General features: G+C 41.2%; 1 protein-coding gene across 1 annotated transcript in view; it reads left to right on the top strand.

Annotated features, from left to right (window-relative positions):
* The first annotated feature begins 494 nt into the window (after window positions 1-494).
* The window catches only part of GASK1B (golgi associated kinase 1B), an 80394-nt gene continuing 58859 nt past the window's right edge, over window positions 495-22029 (top strand). The window contains exon 1 of the mRNA XM_073605777.1: window positions 495-1672. Coding sequence (XP_073461878.1) covers window positions 811-1672 — 862 coding nt within the window. The 5' untranslated portion in view covers window positions 495-810. The remainder of the gene's footprint in view (window positions 1673-22029) is intronic.

Raw genomic sequence — 22029 nt, 5'->3', positions numbered from 1 at the left:
TGCTCTGAGAAACTATTTTAGTACAAACGTTCAAATGAAATTCGAATCATGTTTGTCCAGCAGAATATCTGGAATGCTATACAGCGTTTTCCACACCTACTGGGGATAATACAATGACACGTTGTCAAATAAGGCACAGAAATGATGCAAACGTTTTATATACTGACTGCTACAATGCATTTTAAATATTAAGGTAACTGAAAGAGTTTGCTGAATGTGTGCTTAGGAAGTAGGGTGTGGTGCTCTTAAACGTTATTTCCATTTAGGTTTTATAGAGAGACTGTTTCTAATTCTCCCTGGAATTCCTGAGGTATTATATAATAGCCACTCACACAAATTAAGCTGTCATTGCTCAGGGCAGAGTTCGCCTAGGAGTTTTATATTAAAATGTTTCTAATATGAGGGAATGAAGCCGTACTAAAGAGTTCTCTGTCCCGGCAAACAGACGTTTCCTGGTATGACAAAAATATGCTGCATTTTTTTTTTTTTTGCTCTTTCTCACATGAACAATTCTTAGGCAGGCAGCCCCTGACATTTGGACTGGAGATCTCCGCCTCGCTTTGTTTACACAGTTGTCTCCATTCATTCAGTGAAAGAAATCACTTCCCTAGTGGTAGCTGATAAAAGGCTCTCTGCAGTGGAGTGTCAGAGTCTCTGTGAGATCCAGCAGCACATTCCCATTCTCAGGCTGCGGACAAGCTCCTTCCATTTCTTAAACAAACTATTTATTTTCTTCCTAAGAAGCATGCAAGATCCCAACAGGAGATCACAGCTTCCTAGCAGCTGTCACTATGTAGATTGCCTGGAGAGATGACCTCAGCTCGGACAGGAACCCTCAGGAGCTCATTGATTCGGTTACTTTGTGCCTGGATCTGTCGAACGTGTGGTGGGAGACGTCCCAAGAGCAAGAGGAGTCTACTACTGCTCTGCACTGTATGTATTCTGTATGGGATTTTTATAGTAAGTCAGATGGTAAGTGTTCTACCACAGAAGCCTACTCAGAAAGTGTCTACCACTGAGCAACCAAGGAACTTTTTGGAACAGAATACTTTTTATGTGGAAAATTCACAGCCAGATGGGGGCGCTCTAAACAGCTCTCCAACACTGCAGCCAAATGTTGTCTACATCACTCTGAGGTCCAAGAGAAGCAAGCCGGCCAATATCAGGGGGACTGTGAAACCAAAGAAGAGGAGGAAATCGCCATCATTGGGGAAGAATGAACTGGGGCACAGTGTCTTTCATGATATTCACAAGATGGAGGACAAACTTGGGGAAGAGAATCACAAAAGGGGAACCCCCACCCACAAATCCAGGGACCTGGGGTTAACTCTTGTAGGTGATGCTAAGGGGGAGACTAACAAGCATCAGAGTAACATTAGAATATACAGTGACAGAGCACCACCTTGGTTTAGTCCAGCTGACATAAGGGCAATGCGGTTCCTAGCAGATTCCAGGATACAAAAGATTACACAGGTGCCTTCAAGCCATGCACATCTCATCCTGTTTGAAATGCCGTCCAAGAAAAAGCCTGTTTCATCAGCCTGCCAGGGAGAGTGTGGTCTTGTTAAACGACCCCTGGACATGAGTGAAGTGTTTGCTTTCCACTTGGATCGGATACTGAGGCTTAACCGGTCATTGCCAGCTGTAAGCCGAAATTTTGAGTTTGTGCAAGGTGAGAGGATCTATTGTTCTATTGTGGGATAGATTTGGTTTCCTGAAATACATGTACAATGGCCACCTGTCTTGTCTTCTTGGTGTCCTCTACTCTTTATCATTTCACTCTATGTCAATCCTATACCAAAAAATGTCTGAAAGCAAATGTGTCGCCCACAATAGCCAATATAATTCTTGCTTTAACTTTCTAACTGCCATTAGGAAAATAGCAGTTGGAATATAGTTACTAAGGACGATAAGTGTCTCTCCTTTCAGATAGTTTTATTATTTGCAAACAAATATCCAGGCTCTGGCTATGCATGAGACAAATGAGTGTATAAACCCTAAATGAAAGGTATCTTACTGGAATATTACAGGTAGATATACTTTGGTAGGGCTTTTTTTGAGGGGGGGTTAAAAATTGGTCACTGTACAGTATTTTGAAAGCTTTTCAAAATACTTGTATTAGTGTAAAGTGTAGAGTAACTATATAATTTTATTGCTCAAACATTCACGCTGCTGCTAATTTGCTTTAATTTCTTTCCTAAATGAATATCAGCGGTAATTAGTTCTTAATTGGGACTTTATTATTTCTCATGTAATATTTGGCCTGCACAAGGTAAGACTGGCTATGTTGGTACCACAAAGCCCAGCAGGCTCTCCTAATCAAAGCTTGACTATACATTTTGGCAACTGTAATTCCTCCCAGTTTTTTCCTAAGCCTGCTGTGTAAGTTATAGGATGTGCCTCATAGTTTCTGTGGTTACTAAATACTACACCTCGCAGACATGTCTGTCATGTACTAACACTATAAACCTTGCAAGAGAGTTTATTGGTGCTATATTTGTCCATCCTGAACAGTTACCGTAATTCAATAAACCCAGTGAAAATAGCAGTACACCTTCATAGATAATTATTGTCATGTATAATGGGGTATACTTTAGACTGAGAATGTAGTACAGTGAGTAGTTGTGTTGTAGAATATCTGGGAATATTTGATAAGTAAAAGGGAAACATTTCATTATTGTAATATGTATTCCTATTTTTTATCTGTCTGGGGTAATATTTCTGCTCAAAATTTTGTAGAGTTTGTGCTAATCTCCAGTAATCAAAAAGACCTTGAATATTTTGATTGGCCTGCTTTTGTGGCCAACTAAATATTAGTATCCAACGGTATAGTCACTAATTCTGACACCCCTAGTGTATTTTCCTTACGCCAGCCATACATGGATCAAAATTCGTCCGGTTCTTCTGAATTTGGATACATGTATGTGCAGGCTGGTTGTACACAATCGATTGTCTTGTGTACAGCCAGCGTGTTGGAAAATGTTGTCTCGATCAGCGCTGTTGGCTATAGCCAGTAGTGCTGATCAATGTATTTTGACAGCGAGGAAGTCTCCCTGCTGTCAGAATACAAGAGCTCAGCAGGAGGGATTCCCCCATCCACATCGTGTGTGTGGATGGGGGAATCAAGTCATTTTCTTTCGTTCAACCCGCTGGTTGAACGAAAAAAGATGACTCATGTATGGCCAACCTTAGATTCGATCTGTTAGATCAGCAACATTTACTAAAAATTATATGGCATGGGGCCACCTAAATATTGTCATACAAATCTTCCTAACTTCCTCTGCTCTAAAGCTCCTGTATACATGAAAGCATCATTTTAGATTAAAAGTTTAGAGATTTATTTATAAGATTAATGCTGTCATTTTCCATTTATAAAACTGGATAATTGAATACATTATTGTTTAGCTTGGGAGCCTAAAAGCTTTGAACTTGCTTGTTCAAGACCTGTGCATCACCTCTGCAGCCCTGTACCTACTTCGTTCTGGGCAATTATGGGACTTGGCTGTCAATGTGACAGCCAGGTCCCACTCAGTGTTTCAGGAGAGCTGGTGGCAATCCTTATTGGGAGGTGTAATAGTGCTAACTTTTTAGGCTGTGCAAGTGGGAGGTCTCTATTTATATTTGAACTTGTTATTTTTCAGTTAGGGTACTTTCACACTGCCTAGCGCCCGTCGTTAGCGTTAAAGTACCGCTAGTTTTACCAGCGCTTTACTGCTGTTATAGCGGCACTGTTCGCCTGCTAGCGGGGCACTTTTAACCCCCGCTAGCGGCCAAAGAAAGGGTTAAAACAGCCCGTGTCGCGGCATTGACAAAGCGCTTTACAGGCGCTTCGGCAGTGCTGTCCATTCATTTCAATGGGCAGGGGCGTTTTGGGAGCGCTGTATACACAGCTCCCGCACTGCACCAACGAAGCTGCTTGCAGGATTTTTTTTTCTCGTCTTGCAAGCACACCGCCCCAGTATGAAAGCACTCGGAGGCATGAGAAGTGCTTTTCAGGCACTTTACAGGCGCTATTTTTAGCGCTAAAACGCCTGAATAGCGTCTTAGTGTGAAAGTAGCCTTACTGATCAAAAAGACAGACATGCACAACAGAACTATGGGGTTGATTTACTAAAGGCAAATAGACTGTGCACTTTGCAAAGTGCATTTGCTCCAGAGCTTAGTAAGGCTTGGTTTTAACTAGTGCGACTTGTCATGCGACTTGGGACTGCAAAGTCGCATGACAAGTCGTACCCCATGATTTCCAATGAGTATCATTCATATCTGTGCACTACTCTGGTCATATCATTCATATCTCTGCACTACTTTGGTCCGACTTTGGTGCGACCTGAGGTCCATAGACCTCAAGAATACACAGGCATTGCTTCAAGTCGCATCAAAATCGCAGCAAAAAAACACAACAAAATCGCTGGACTTTTGGTCGCAATAGTGGAAACCTAACCTAAATGAGCAAAAGTTCTGCAGACTTCCATCATCCAATGATGTGCTAGCAAAAATGCGTTTTTTTTTTTTTTATTTTACTTGAAAGTGATTGGGTATTCTTTGCAAAATGAAGCTTTACCTCATTTATTAAACTCTGGAGCAACTGCACTTTGCAAAGTGCACAGTCTATTTACCTTTAGTAAATCAACCCCACTTTGTCTTTCAAAATTAACTACATTTTCTTGGTGTAGTGCTAAAGGAAAAAATTGCTTTAGGTAACATCCAGCCATTTCTCTCACACTTATACGCACACAATAAACTAGTAATATACAGGTGTGTGTGCGTGTGTGTATATATATATAATTAAAGTTGTGCTTTTGAGAGTCATTTTTCATTGTTTTTACTAAGATAACATTGTTATTCTGAAGAAATAACAGTCAGCAAAGGCCCCTTTCACATGAGCGGACTGATCAGATCCGCTTGTCGGTTTTTCAGGCAGACCCAATCGGACCCTATGGAACGGTGGATGTAAACAGAAATGCGTTAATACCTGCTGACATCCTATCTGATCTGCTAAAAACAGATGGATGAGGATCTGTTCCCCATTCGTCTAGGGCAGTGGTCATCAACCCTGTCCTCAGGGCCCACTAACAGGCCAGGTTTGCAAGATAACCGAAATACATCACAGGTGATCTCATTTGCTGCTCAGTGATTGCAGTATTCTAGTCTGCATCTCCCCCAAACTAATACATAAAACCTGGCCTGTTAGTGGGCCTTGAGGACCGGGTTGATGACCACTGGTCTAGGGTGTAAAGGGACAGGTGGTCCTTTTTCATCCCGCCACCCATAGATGAGAGCGTGCTATGTATGTGTCCGCTTTGCATAAGCAGAGCGGACACAGATCAGCCATTCGCCTGCTCAGCAGGGATCAGCGGACAGATTCCGCACTTCCTGGAGGAATCCACCCCGTGTGAAGAACAGATTTTTTATCAGTATTCTGTAGTTATAAAAGCGATTCATGAATCTGAAGTGGTTCTAAAGGCTAATGGATTTTTACCTTCATGCATTCTATGCATAAAGGTAAAAAAGCTTGTGTATGCAGCGGCCCCCCAGCCCCCCTAACGCTTACCTTAGCCCATCTAGATCCAGGGATGTGAACAAGTGCCTTGGCTCTCCGATGACTCTGCCTCCTTATTGGCTCCCATTGACTCCTGCTGCTGTCAATCACAGCCACTAAGCCAATCAGTAGAGAGAGGGGGCGGGCTGAGCCAAGCTCTGTGTGTGAATGGACACGCAGAGCTGCAGCTTGGGAGCAAGCTGCTTTATCCGGGGGGCACTAGGTAAGAGGGAGGGGCCAGGAGCATCGGCGAGTGACCCAAGAAGAGGAGGATTGGGACTGCTCTGTGCAAAACCACTACACAGAACAGATAAGTGTTGCATTTTTTTTTTTTTTTTTTTATCACTTAAAGAGTCATGAACAATGGAAATATTTTGTACACAAAGTATACTTTTCTACATTTTTGAACTGTGATCTATGACCCTTAACATGGTCACCTGCCACATATGATCTGTTTTTCCAGCAGAATTTACCAATGACTATTTATTGTGACAGTGCACCTATTTGGATAGTGAATGGATTGGGGTGGGACCTAACACTTCATCGTTATTGGTAAATTTAGCAGATTTACCAAATCTTAGTTTGTGGTCAGGATTAGTGAGGTATTATGGGTATGTAACTGTGTGCGATTTTTTTTTTTACTCTAGTTACATATTAACCACTTCAGCCCCAGACCATTTGGCTGCCCAAAGACCAGAGCGTTTTTTTTGCGATTCGGCACTGCGTCGCTTTAACTGTCAATTGCGTGGTCATTCGACGTGGCTCCCAAACAAAATTGACGTCCTTTTTCCCCACAAATAGAGTGTTCTTTTGGTGGTATTTGATCACCTCTGTGTTTTTTATTTTTTGTGCTATAAAAAAAAAAAAAGAGCGATAATTTTGAAAAAAAATGCAATATTTTTTACATTTTACGATAATAAATACCCCCAAAAAATATATAAAAAAACCCCATTTTTTTTCCTCAGTTTAGGCCAATACACATTCTTCTACATATTTTTTGGTAAAAAAAAAAAATGCAATAAGCATTTATTGATTGGTTTGCGCAAAAGTTGTAGCGCCTACAAAATAGGGGATAGTTTTATGGCATTTTTATTAATAATTTTTTTTTACTAGTAATGGCGGTGATCTGTGATTTTTATCGTGACTGCGTCATTATGGCGGACAGACCGGACACTTTTGGCGCTATTTTGGGACCATTCACATTTATACAGCAATTAGTGCGATTAAAAATTGACTGATTACTGTATAAATGTGACTGGCTGTGAAGGGGTTAACCACTAGTGGGCGCTGCAGGGGTTAAGTGTGTCCTAGGGAGAGATTCTAACTGTGGTGGGGATGGGCTGCGTGTGATGCGACACTGATCACCGCTCCCGATCACAGGGAGCTGTGATCAGTGTCAGTGTCACTAGGCAGAATGGGGAAATGCTTGTTTACATCAGCATTTTCCCGTTCTTCCTCTCCGTAAGCGCCCACAATGCCGTGTCTTAAAGGGCAACGTACAGGTACGTTAATATGCCTGCACGTGCCCTTCTGCCAATGTATATCAGTGTGACCTGTTCGTAAAACCCTTACTTATACCCAGTGAAGGGACTGGCCTCAGGTGATACACAGAGATGAAACAAATCCCACTACATAAATTGTAAATCGAGATCTCAGAAAACAGGGGATGGAGAGTTGAACTTATACTCTGCAGAGCTCAGTGAGGAGAGCTCTGAGAGCTGATTGGAAGATAAGGACACACCCCCTTCATGCAGCACACAGGAACAGAGCTGAAGCTGTCAATCAGCTGGAGCTCCCTCCCCGTCACCTTTTTCTTCTCTTGGTGTGGAGTTGCATGATTAATCATTAAGAATAGAGATCACAATTCTTTTCCCCTCGCGATCTTAACAAAGCATTTTCCAAATTCTATGCAGAGTTCTCTGCTCAAGCATACAGCTGTAAAAAAAAACAAAAAAAAAAAACAGGCAGTCTGCCAAGTTTCACAACATGCAATGTGAACTATACAAACATATATGTCTAGAACGCACAATAGCAGCCAGCACAGCAGTGTGTAGAGATAAGCAAAAAAGGATGAGGAATGTGCAGCCCTAACAAATAAACAGCCGGGCACCCACTGCGCATGCGCGAGCGGCGCCGTGATTGGCCGCGCAATCATATGGGACCTGTCACGTGTCCCATATGATTGACAAGAGGGAGGGGGCAGAGCTGAGCCCTTCCTGCGCTGAGGGGAAGTGATGTCACCAGCCCAGGCACTGAAGGAGGCAGACTACGAGGGACCCCCTAGCAACAGGCATTTAGAGGTGAGTAAAAAAAAAATGTTTTCCAATTTATTTTTTTTTTAAGGCACATTTATGCATTTTTTTTTTTGGGTGGAACACCACTTTAATAAAAATACGAAACAGTGTTCATAGGTGAACTAAGGGACCAGAAAGAGTCCTTAAAAAGGAATAATCCAAATATGTAGTCCAATAGAATAAAATGATGATCAATTAAATCATAAATGTGCATCAAAGAATACTGTGAATTGATAGGAGATCCACCACCAGAAGCACCAGTCGCTTACCAGAAGGATTGAACTCATATAGGTATACACCTAATGAGTCAATCAGACTTTGTGAAGTACCTGGGATGACACAACATTCCTGAGCTGCTGAGCTAACTATAAACATTGTAACGTTTTGTTCTTTAGATCAAAGGAATTTAATTTCAGTCTGTAAATGAGGGAAGAATTACCACTTAAAGACTAAACCTTTTTCTGACACTTGTTGGTTTCAAGTTAAAATCATTATTTTTTGCTAGAAAATTACTTAGAACCCCCAAACATTATATATATATTTTTTTTGAGCAGAGACCATAGAGAATAAAATGGTGGTGATTGCAATATTTTAGGTCACACTGTATTTGTGCAGCTGTCTTTCAAATGCATTTTTTGGGGAAAAAAAAATTCACTTTAATGAATAAAAAAAAAAAAAAACTGTAAAGTTAGCCCAATTTTTTTGGAAAAACTATGTTACGCCGCGAGAATCGTGATCTTTATTCTAAGCAAAAAAATTGTGATTCTCATTTTTCCGATATTCGTGCAGCTCTATCTTGGTGCCAGGAAAGTAATTCATGCTGATCGCAGAGGAGTGAAGCAGCAGATAGAAATGACACTTAATGCTCTTAATTGAAACAAGTACATATACTTGTTTCAATTACATATACAAGTACATATACTTATAGAGGGATATGCTTTGTTTATATTTCATGTGTAAGGTTTACAACCACTTGAAAGAAAAAACATTTGTGTTCTATGGCATATGAGAATGACCTGTTGACATATAGCCTCAAATACAACTGTTTGCTTGACCTATGTCTATAGACAAAGTTCCTATTTAAAGTATTACTAAACCCAGGACCCAGACCATGGAAATGCAATGTTTTTAGTAAATGTAAACTGCTAAATAACTTTTCCATCAGTAGTATATAGCAGTCTTGTGACTTCTATCAGTGTCTAGCCGCTTGCCGACTGCCGCACACAGATGTACGTTAGCACAATGGCACAGGCAGGCAAATGGGCGTACAGGTACTTCCCTTTAAATTTGCCGCCTTTGCCAAGTGCCCGCGGGTCCCGGGAACTCGATGTTCACCGGTGGCCCGCGATTGCCGTGTGGAGAGGTAGAACGGGGAAGTGCCTATGTAAACAAGGCCTTGTGTCATGACAGAGGTCCACTGTTCCCTGTGATCGGGAGCAGTGATCGATGTCATGACCTAGGTAGCCCCCCCCCCCACAGTTGGAATCAATTCTTAGGACACACTTAACCCCTTCATCGCCCCCTAGTGGTTAACCCCTTCACTGCCAGTGTCATTTACACAGTAATCAGTGCATTTTTACACCACTGATCGCTGTATAAATGACAATGGTCCCAAAATAGTGTCAAAAGTGTCCGATGTGTCCGCCATAATGTCGCAGTCATGATAAAAATCGCAGATCGCCACCATTACTAATAAAAAAAAAAAAATAATAATAAAAATGGCATAAACTACCCTCTATTTTGTAGACGCTATAACTTTTGCGCAAACCAATCAATATATGGTTATTGTGATTTTTTTTTACCAAAAATATGTAGAAGAATACATATCGGCCTAAACTGAGGAAAAGATTTGTTTTTTTATATATTTTTGGGGGTTATTTATTATAGCAAAAAGTAAAAAATATTGTGTTTTTTTTCAAAATTGTCACTGTTTTTTTGTTTATAGTGCAAAAAATAAAAACCGCAGAGATGACCAAATACCACCAAAAGAAAGCTCTATTTGTGGGAAAAAAAGGACGTCAATTTTGTTTGGATACAACGTCACGACTGCACAATTGTCAGTTAAAGCGACGCAGTGCCAAATGGCAAAAAGTGCTCTGGTCTGGAAGGGGTAAAATCTTCTGGGGCTGAAGTGGCTAGTTAAAGCTTGTAGGAGGAGTTTTGTGTTCTCCTCTGACTGTCCATTAGGCTGCATGACCCATGACCCTCTGGACAGTGCTGATTGGCCCTGTGCCGATCACATGCACCCATCCAAGAAAAAAAAAAAACTCCTTAGAAATACACACCAGAGTGACTACAAAGGCACTGTACTATCAGGAGATGGATTGGGGGCTGTGGAATAAGGGGAAAATCAGAGAAGACAGAATCAAACAGCCTTTTCACACAATGCGGAGGATACCCCTTAGGTTCAACAGTGATTATAACAAGCATGCTTTACTGCATATACAGACTGATTTTACTGTTGTGGGTTTAATAACACTTTAAGGTTTATGCAGTGCATTTAACACATTTTGTCTACACCAGGAGCAAAAATCTGGAATCACAATATCGTAAGTAGAAGGAGCAATTGTCAAAGAATATTTTAATGCAATCATGAGGTCTGCTAAAATGGTTTTATTCATTAAACTATTCTTATTTGTAAGTGGAGTAACTCACATCAGGCAATCAGAATCCATATTGTACTAGAGTGGTTTAAGGATAGTAAATTTGGAATGCATCCTATGGGTTACTGCACTTCAAGTTCAAGTAAAAGGCATTTTTTTTTCATTTTGGATAGCGTAAGGAAGAATTAAAACCCTTAGCACTGGGGATTTCCCCTTCACTCCCTGTCCCAAAGCCAAAAAAGAGGATGAGTTGTTACCAGGGTCACCAGAACTAGTGTCCCCATTGGAAGATTTCCCCTCTATTCTTATTCTGGTGACAACACATTTTGGATTTTCTTTCACTTGATGATAACAGTAAACAGAACAAATAGAGAAGGTGAATCTTACCAACAGGAGCACAGACAACAATAAAAACTTGACAGGGGTCCTAATGCCTCTTCACTTTGTCCAAAACTACAAAAAAAGGCTTTGCTTTTAGTTACTGTAAGAAGAAAAACACCCCTATTGACTAACGCCCTGTACACACGGTCAGACATTGATCGGACATTCCGACAACAAAATCCATGGATTTTTTCCGACAGATGTTGGCTCAAACTTGTCTTGCATACACACGGTCACACAAAGTTGCCAGAAAATCCGATCGTTCTGAACGTGGTGACGTAAAACACGTACATCAGGACTATAAACGGGGCAGTAGCCAATAGTTTTCATCTCTTAATTTATTCTGAGCATGCGTGGCACTTTGTGCGTCGGATTTGTGTACACGCGATCGGAATTTCCGACAAAAGATTTTGTTGTCGGAAAATTTTATAGCAAGCTCTCAAACTTTGTGTGTCGGAAAATCCGATGGAAAATGTGTGATGGAGCCCACACACGGTCGGAATTTCCGACAACAAGGCCCTATCACACATTTTCCGTCGGAAAATCCGACCGTGTGTACGGGGCATAAGACTGCGATAAAGCTGACATTCTGTATGTTGTAATAAAATGAACAATTTTGCTTAATTATTTCTTCTTGATAACCTTATCAATGAATCCTGATTTGCATGAACTTCAAATATTTTATTTAAAAAAATTGAGGCCACTGGTGCCACCAATACCCCCCCCCCCTCCCCGTCGCTCGCTCGTCCGCTCACCAGCCCCGCATGGTCGCTGGCAGCTTCGGCTCCTTCCTGCGTCTCCTCCTCCTCGGCGGCTTCACGGCAGCTTCCCCTGTGTCTCCTTCTCCTCGGCTGTTTCCTTCTTGGCGGCCAATACGGTCGCTCCTCTTCTCAGCCAATCAGATCTTAGGACCCACTTCCTAATTGGCTGGGAGGAGAATCAGGAAGAGACAATAGCAAATTTTTATGTGCTATTGTCACACAACTGGACGAGCCCTCCCTTTTTTAAAAGCCAATTGGAGCCTCAGGCTCTAATCATGTGCTTCCAAAAAAAAAAAAAAAAGAAACCCCATTAAAATCCATGCGTCTGGCGCCCTGCATGTAGATTAGGGGCCGGGCACATGGATTAGGCGGGCGGCACCCCTGCGCCCCGTATGGACGGGCCACCACTGGTCATAAATGTTTGATACTGACAGATAACACACAGGATAAAAAGAAACCTCCCTAACATTACAGGTTCTTCACAGGAACAAAGGTCTTTTATATGAATAACAACCTGGTGTAAATCTAGAGCACAGTTTTACTATCACTATTTATCTCATGCTGTTCAGTTATGTTAGCACTGAATGGTTGTTTTTCCAACTGACATTTAGATTCACAGGATGATGGATGTTGAGGAAGCCCTCTATAGAGCTGGACGTGCAGTGCTAGCTTTTTCCTATTCAATCTGGAGAGAACAATAGGATAAAAAAGGATCAGCATTACCTTATATCCTTATAGGATACATCCTGATGTAAGCTGCTCCTTTCCCAAGGATATATTTTCAAGGGAATTGACCAGCATGCTAGCATAATTTGAATGCTGCAACGTATTATTAATAAACATTATACAGTCACATTTTGGTTCATAAAATAACCATTGATAAGATGCATGGTACAAATGCCCCATAATACATTAGATTACCAGTTCCATACATTAAAAAAAAAGTCTAAAAATGTAATCGAGAGATAATGGTATAAGCACTGCGGTTGCTATCTGCCATTATTACCTTGTTCGGCTAAAGACAGAACAAAAGATTTAATCCTCTCACACCTAAATCTTTCTAGGAATACATTTTTGGCATTAAAGCGGAGTTCCAACCACATATGATTTTTTTTTTTTTAATCCATCTGTTACTATCATATTATGCTATTGTTGCATTCGTTAGACTGGTAACTAGCGCCGCTTTTGTTAGTATTTTATTAAAAAACTTCCCCCTGCTCAGGCATTCCCATCTTGCTTGTGTGCAGGTGAAGCCCACAAGCATAAACTTCTGGGTTTACTGTGCTGCTGAATAACCAGCAGCGCCCATTCTCGCGCATGCACAGTAAGCACACATCGCATCAATGAGAGCGCTGCCATCTGACTCCTGGGAAAGAATGACACACATCTCCCAGGAACCCTAGAGAGCACAGGCGCCAAGGGAAATGACATAAATCATAGTGGAGCTGAAGAGGCAGAATACAGGAGACCCCATAGCAACAGTGAAGAAGGGGTGAGTAAAAAAAAAAAAAAATGTCCAATTGTTGTTGCTGAAGGATTACAATGTTTATTTCTGTAAAGTACATTTTATGGGTGGAACTCCGCTATAATGTTGGGTAAATTTGTCTGGCTATTCTAGCCAAGGATACTCACAGCTGGCATTTCACTGGTATGCAGCTGGAGTATGCTTTAATACAGTGGAATCTAGCCAGAGCTAGAGATTCTCAATCTGGACTCTTTAACATTTGCTCATTTTTACGTATATGTAAACCCAGTCACTAAAATCTCAAAGTTAATATAATTTCACTGGAAATTTCCAATCTTTTCATAAATGACAGATTGCTCTGTAATAATATCTGGTGATTCTTCCATAAAGTTCAGCCACTTCCTGTTATATTATGACAACTCTCTGTGTTCCTACACTGTTAGGGCTCATTTACACTTGCTTCAACATCACACATTAAAGCACCTATCACTTCAACATGCTTTTTTGATGTGTTTTTGATGCTTCTGTGATGTTTCGGTGAAGCTTCAGTGGTGCTTTTTTAAAGCTTTAAATAGTTACTAAACCCAGGAGTCTATATCACTATATCTGGTCTCCCACAGTACACAGAACGAGGAAATACAATAATTTTAGTAAACAAACTGCTAAATAATTTTTCTCATCAGCAGTATATAGTAGTCTTGTGACTTCTATCAGTGTCCAACCAAGCACTGGTTAAAGCTTGTAGGAGGAGTTTTCATTCTCCTCTGACTGTCCTATGAGGCTGAATGACCCCTCACCCTCTGTCTGGACAGTGCTGATTGGCCCTGTGCTGATCACATGCACCCTCCCTTCAAAAAAACCTCTCTAGCAGTACACACCAAACTGAGCATGTGCAGATTGCCTCCAAGGCTCTGTACTATCAGCAGATAGATTGGGGACAGTAAAAGAAGGGGAGGATTAGAGAAGACAGGATCAAACAGACTTTTTACACAATGCGCTGGATTAACCTCTTAGGTTCTATAGCGAGTATAACAAGCATGCTTTACTGCATATACACACTGATTTTACTGTTGTGGGTTTAGCAATACCTTAATGAAGCTTGGCAGATGCCCTGTGTGTGTGCGTGTTGATATCTCATACCTGCAATACCGCTAAAACAAAGAGAAGCTAGAACTAAATAAAAGACTTTCAAAAGCTGCAGGTGCTTCAAGCGAGCTTTGTCATAGACTTTTATGGAGGCTTCGGAGATACATTGAAGCACCACTAAAGCGACATGGGGATAATTTTTAAAGCAAAGCAAAACAAACACAACGTGTGAACAGGACTGTACGCTAACCATTTTATTTAGTGGCATTTAGTGACATTTGATTGGCGTTCAGAAAGCTTTAAAAAAGCGTGACTAATCCCATGTTTTGAAGCAAGTGTAAACTAGCTCTATCGTTTACACTTGCTTCAAAACAAGGCTTCTGACACGATTTTTTAAAGCTCTCCAGTCAAAGCACCTGTCACTAAATAAATGGTTAGCTTACAATCGTGTTTGCACTTTGCATTTGTTTTGTTTCAAAAATGATACCCTATGTCGCTTTAGTGGTGCTTCAAAGAGTCTTCAAAGCCTCCATAGAAGTCTATGACAAATCTTGTTTGAAGCACCTAAAGCTTTTGAGAGGCTTTTATTCAGCTTGTTTTGGAGAAATTGCAGGTGTGAGATATGCCAAGCTTTATTAAAGCTTCAAAAAAGCACCACCGAAGCATCATTGAAGCACCACCAAAGCATCATTGAAGCACCTTTGAAGCACCACCAAAGCATCATTGAAGCACCTTTGAAGCACCACCAAAGTATCATTGAAGCCCCACCTAAGCATTATCAGTGCACCACCAAAGCATCACAGAAGCATCTAAAACACAGCAAAAAAGCATGTTGAAGTGGTAGGTGCTTTAATGTGTGTTGAAGTCGAAGCAAGTCTAAATGAGCCCTTAGGTTGTAACATGGGACTTCAGTGCAGATAACAAGTGACCATTTCAACACACATTACACTGGCAAAGCTCACTGTTGTCACTATAGAGGAAACCAGCTCCAAAAAATATATTCTGCCATCGCTGAAGTTCATGTAGTTAGGAAGTCACCACAAAGGAGATCCACACGGAGATGCAACAGAGGGTGACAAAAAGTAAACTACATGGCATTCAGTTAAGGTTTACATCTACTTGACAGCATAAGTCCATAAAGTTTTTGTATCAATTACGTATTAGTGGAATTTGGCTTACAGGCACATCTTTTGAGTACTGTGTTTGTGAGATTTTCCTACCCACCACAGTGTGTGGTTCCCTCGTACTATTCCCAATCTTACACTTATGACATACAAAATGAACTAAAAGTCCAGAGGTGTGCAGGTCAGGGAATTTAGGTGCAGTGATCTTACCTCCAGTATTAGTGAGCTTTGCAGCTTAGCAGTGAGTATAATGCCACGTACACACGAGCGGACTTTTCGACCGGACTGGTCCGACAGACCGAGTCTGGCAGACAATTTGACCATGTGTGGGCTTCATCAGACCTGCAGCGGACTTTTTGGTCAAAAATCTGTTGGACTTTAGATTTGGAACATGTTTCAAATCTTCCCGATGGACTCGAGTCCGGTCGAAAAGTCCGCTCATCTGTATGCTAGTCCGACGGACAAAAACCAACGCTAGGGCACCTATTGGCTACTGGCTATCAACTTCCTTATTTTAGTCCGGTCGTACGTCATCACGTACGAATCCGTCAGACTTTGGTGTGACCGTGTGTGGGCAAGTCCGTTCATTGGGAAAGCCTGTCGGAAGTCTGCGAAAGTCCGTTGGATAGACCATCGGACCAGTCCGGTCGAAAAGTCCGCTTGTGTGTACGCGGCATAAGTCATCATTTAGTGATATGACTCTAAAGAATTAATGAAAGACTGAAATATTTTTGGCGAGTGTAAGGCCAGTATTGACTCATACACAGAATGTTTTATGGAAGTGGTTACAATCATACAAGTGGAAACTCATATAAAAAAAAATGATGAAGTTTGTTTTCTAGCAGCTCAGCAATGCTTCTGTCAATTATTGCTGAATGACTGCTGTGTCATAGCCTGGTCTTTTCTTCTCTGAGACCTCCCATTGAGACACACATACTAGGAGAGGAGCAGATTATGCTTAGGCTAAAGCTGGTCATACACTACTAGAATTTCATTTGAAAAATGTTATTTTTGGAATGTTCGCTTGATTTTTTAAGTGTGATTGGTGGTGATGGATTTCGACATTAGTGATGAGGAAATTTGAAGGAGCAAGATGGTAATTTTTGCTCGAAGGAACAAAAATCTAACTGTGAATATGATATATTATAATGCACACAAGCTAGGCACAAAACAAACCTATTTAATATGTCTGGGATCCATTAAGGAGCAGGTTTGGATCACATTTTAGGGGCTTCCGAATTAAATGAGTTGACTCAATAATGGGAAGATCGTTTGGTCTGATGAACAATTTTTCAAAATTTGCATGCAAACGTTCAAACAAAATTCTCCTGGTGTATGGCCAACTTAGGTATGTGAGACTGACCATTCATTTCAATACATACATTATATAAGAAATTTCCATACAAAAGAATCACTTTGAGAAAGTGATGCCTTAACATGTTAAAACAAATTCTTTACGTTTTATCATGAACAAACATTCATATAATTACTTTATACACAGAGAGGTTTTCACAGCTTTGGAATTATATAAATCACTTCTGTTTTAAAGGAATTTCGAGCATGCATGTTACGATATTGATGCATGCTCCTAAGCTGATGTATTGGGTATATCAAGGAAAAGGAATGTATAAGACTGATAAGTGTAATCCTATCTTCCTCCCTTTTCCTGTTGAATGGGTTAGAATGACCCTAAGATGAAGCCAAATATACATAAACATTCTTTTTTCTAGAAGTGTATTTCCTTACAAAACAAACACCCATAGTCTCTGATGTGTATGACTAAACATTGCAATTGAATATTTAATGTACTGTGTCACTTTTTTTTAATATTTTTATTGTTAGTAGTACTAGCATTTATGTTTTTTTTAAATCCATGTTCATACATACTATACATAATGTTGGGATGTGTTTAGAAAAAAAGTTATCACTGTTTGTAAATGTGTTTAGTGCCTCGCCCATACTGTGATGTCCTGAATCCTCTTTACCTTGGACGCTTAGCTGGTAGGTGTTTTTGAGTTATCCCCTCCATGGTTGTTGTGCCAATTGTTCACCTGGCCTTTGGACACTTTACTATTGCTTGGATTTGGGGGATGATCATCACCTTAAGGAAACTTTGTATTTTCCCAAGTAAAGTCAATATGCAAGATTTGGCACCTTGGGTTCTGTTAAAGGAGGCATCTTCTCGAGCTTACCTGGGGGCTTTATCGGGTGGCTTTTTAATACAGCAATGATTTGGACCATGGATTTATTGTGATCATCTAGGTCTTTTGCAGATTCTTATTTCCCCTGAGGAAGAAATAAATGTTGTTTGAAATGTGTTGAAAGTGAAGAAGATTGTACCCAATATATTTTGACTTCACATTTTGCCTCGTGTATTGTTTTCAACTTTATATTTTTATATGTTTCTAATAAAATATATATTTTATGAATCCATATGTGTGAACATGTGTAATGCCTGAAAAATCCACCTAAATTTGGATTCATATGTTTGAAGGCATAGGGATGTTGGCATTCATGTTAAGGGTGTAACCACTTGGTTATCGTTTCTATAATGTCCTAATCACTGGATCACTTTTTTTTACTTGCCAACATATATGTAACTTATTTCTACTGCTGTAAATCTAAATACAGTAGATGATATTTTAGAAACTACACACAGTTGACACAAAACGGTAAAGGAGAAGTACAGTCAAAACTCCTTTGGATGTACTTCTCCTGTGGACCACAGGAGTGTAGATCGTTTTGCACTCCTATGATCCAGCTGAAGTACGCTGTCTGCTGACGTCACAGACCTGGTCCAGGCTCGGGCAAGATCGCAACAATAAAGTCTGGATCCGCCACATGCCTAGACCAGGCATCACCTGGCTCAGTCTCTCAGCGTTGAGCCAGCCCAGCACTCCAATGAGTGTGGGGGGGGGGGGGCAGTGCAGAGAGCTGTGAAGACCAAACGATTGGTGGTGTTTGATCGCTCTGTTCTCAGTGTTAATGCAGATCGATGCTGCATCCAGCTAGGTAAGTATGATTAAAAAAAACCCGGATTCCCATAATTCTCTTTTAGGGGAATACCTTAACGGGATGTGTTTGAAAAAAAAAATTCAGAGCTATCTAATCTGTAAAATTGTATGTAAATTTGTTCTGTGTGAATGGAGCCAACACAAATGTTCTCAGGCTATTTTCTCCCCAGGTTGAATGCATTCATTCACAGGAATAAGGTAAATACCACATCATGGCCACTAGATGGAGCTAATGATCATAGGATATAACTACTTTTTACTATTATTGTCTAATTTCTATAATGCGGTATTTTCCTGATTTCTATGAATGAATAGATTAAACCAGAGAGAAAATAAAATGAGAACATTCAGGGGTTGATTTACTAAAGGCAAATAAACTGTGTACTTTGCAAAGTGCAGTTGCACTCTGGAGGTGCAATTGCTCCAGAGCTTAGTAAATGAGGTAAAGCTTCACTTTGCAAAGAATACCCAATCATGCGCAAGAAAAATAAAAAAAAACAGCAGTTTTGCTTGCTCATGATTGGATGATGCAAGTCAGCAGAGCTTCTGCTCATTTACCTGGAGATCTGGAGCAACTGCACTTGCAGAGTGCTACTGCACTTTGTAAAGTACACAGTCTATTTGCCTTTAGTAAATCAACCCCTCAGTTTTGATCCCTTTCATACAGAATGAATATACATGCAGTTTCGCAGAATGAATAGCTCTTCACATTTTTGATACATACACCCCAGAGAGTGTATGCCAGAGAAAAATAAGAAATAAAACATATGCGGTCCATCTCTGCAATGAATGCACATCTCCATGTGCTTAATCCTTTTAAAGAATACAAATACCTGGTAATCTGCCAGAAATGCACTCAGCTCCTACGTCTTGTTGTGAACTGACACACAGAATTTTGGTGGACTGAGTGGTATCAATCCTGCCCAGCTGTCTTTTGCTAAACTACTTAACCCCCCACCCCACCCAACCTCCTCATCTTTCAGACAACATACACTGATTATTTTGTAGACCAATATACCTAAGAAATAGGAGGACTAATTAGACTGCTCAATATACCGCATAAGGCCTGCACAGGATACACAACAGATCTGAATTTCTGATATGATTAAAGGCTTGTTCACACCAGCACACATCAGCATCTGCATCCACTGGTGTGTGATGTTAAGGCAGTGCTGCCGATGTGTCTTAAATGACCCATTGCATTGATTACTTTTTTGAGTCAATCACAGCCAGTGAGCCAATAAGGAGAGAGTGGGAGGCGGGGCAGAGCCGCGGGTCTATGTGTTTTATGAACAAATTGAGTGGGGCTTGGGAGCGAGCGCACATCATTGCATCCATAGCAGGTGGCTTGCTATTGAGACCACTGGTCAAGGGGGAGGAGCCAGAAGGACCTGAGAAGAAGAGGATTCACTTTGCAAAACCATTACACAGAGCAGGTAAGTATTACATGTTTGTTTGATTTAAAAAAAAAAAACAAAACCCTAGAATCACTTTAAACAGATAAAAGAGATTTCAAAAACACTTTCAATTGTATATTAAATGGATCAAAAGGTAGCAAATAAGAGAAAATAATTGATAGGGTTTACATTCATGCTTTAAAGCAAACCTTTGTATCACAATCTGGATTAAACCATATGGAAAGCCTGAACTGAGGCTGGATTGAGGCTAACATGTCCTACTGCAATGAGAATTTAGGATTTCTATGTGACTTCATCCAGGTTATATAACAAATCCTTGTTCAGACCCTGATGAAGGGGAAGTCCCTTTTCCCCACAAAACGAGTTGGCAGTAGCTGTTCTTAACCTCCCTGGCGGTATGATTATTTCGGATTTTAGGTGCTGAAAGCGGTACAATTATTTTGCATGGAAATTTGGCGTTTTATATTGTAGGTCTGTAATTCTTAACAATAACACACTTAAATCTGTCCAAACAAGATTCTAGTAGAAATCCCAGGTATGATAAAGTTTGAAACACAAAAACATAAATTATAATATAATAAATAAAAATAAATAATTAAAAAATAATAATAATGATAAAATAAATTTCCCCACGATTCACTATCGCTCAATTCTGCAAGTGTTCTAATTTGCTATCGCTGTTTTCTAGCTGGTCTAAAGCCACTTTTGATGTAAAGGGACACTTTTTGGTTGCTATGGACAATCTCCAGTTTCCAGGCAGAGAGAACAGTATATATAACATAAAACTGCATGCAGGGCATAGGACAAAGCACTGGGGACAAAAGGGATGTGAAATCATTTCATACAGTACTGTAATCTGTAAGATTACAGTACTGTATGTGTTATGATTTTACACTTTTTTGAATTTGCCGCCAGGCTCCGCCCCCGTGCGTCGCGCCACTCGCAGGGAACGGAGCCTGGCACGGAGAGGCTTCGGAGGAGGACGAAGCCCGCAGACACAGCGGGGGACATCGCAGGATCCCGGGGACAAGGTAAGTAAAGCCACACCAGGATCCTGCGATGTAATCCCGAGTGTGGCTCGGGGTTACCGCTAATGGTCCTGAATTTTAACCCCGAGCCACACTCGGGAAAACCGCCAGGGAGGCTACCAAATATTTCAAACCTATTTCAAGCAAGATGGAAGTTTGGACTAGACACTCCTAAACACATCCTTACTAGAGAGGCAGTAGCCTATGCCTAGAACTGGGCATTCGCCTTGACCACAAACTAAACTCTGGTGAGGAAAACACACTGTGCTACGTTGATTACATTGATTTGAATTCATATCTACTCAAATTAGTCCAGCGCTATCACACACCCATTATATACTTAAAATGTGTAGCACACCTCTTTAGGGACTGTTGATGAACTTGGATCCCCCACTCCTGCACAGCCAGGCACACCAAATTTTCACAAGCACCCAGAGCAAGAGAACAGTCCATGACATTGTTTTTCTTATTTACTGAGGGTTAATAACTTGGATAGGGATGGGAGGTTATGGTATGCCCACTTGACTTCAGCAAAATTTTCAGCATAACTTCAGGGACATCTTCTTATATACGGTCTATATACAGTCTCCTTCACTTTCCTCCTGCACAGCACTTGCTTGCTCCAGCTGAATCACTTTGATTTATCTGACAGGCTCCCAGTCATATTAGCAATGGCCCTTTACAGGCAGGAACTCGTAGCCCCTTTTTGTGTAGCACAGTGTAGTGAAACAACTTGTAAATCTTCCCCTGTGGCCACTGATCCCAGCACCACCACTTCAGGCACTGCCAACTCACCTGACTGCAGCTGCCCCTTTCACTAACCCTCCAGGCTAACTCTCCACACCACTCCAGCTGACTGACTTTTCACCAGTCTACCCGGATGACTCTTCACCAGCCCATCTGGCTGACTCTCAGGAGATCTCTCAGGGAAGGATGAAGACTTAAGCACACTGCTGTCTTCAGGGAGACTGGCTATGTGTGGCAGTCTCCTCCCTTGTCCCCAACAGTGTTGACTACTCACTCTGTCCTCTCTCTTGCTCCCGTGCCTCCAGGAAAGCCTCCTCCTGTGTGTTTTAGCAGTATCCTTCCAGCACTTGGGCCCCCACCCAAGGCAGGACACCCCCCAGACTAGGGGGTACCTCTGATGGCCCCCAACAGCCTCCTCAACACTGTATGTCCATCTTCGACCAGACTGCCTCTGCTGGCATGGCCCATGTCTGTTTACGGAGTGGTCTCAGCCCCCTGTCAGCCTACCTCTGAGGGTTGGCTGAGGCTCCATAAATATTCAAGGCAGCTCCTCCTAACCTCCACCCACT

Source organism: Aquarana catesbeiana, linkage group LG01, assembly GCF_042186555.1.
Source record: "Aquarana catesbeiana isolate 2022-GZ linkage group LG01, ASM4218655v1, whole genome shotgun sequence".
Lineage (NCBI taxonomy): Eukaryota > Metazoa > Chordata > Amphibia > Anura > Ranidae > Aquarana > Aquarana catesbeiana.
This window is presented reverse-complemented; position numbering and strand designations above follow the sequence as displayed.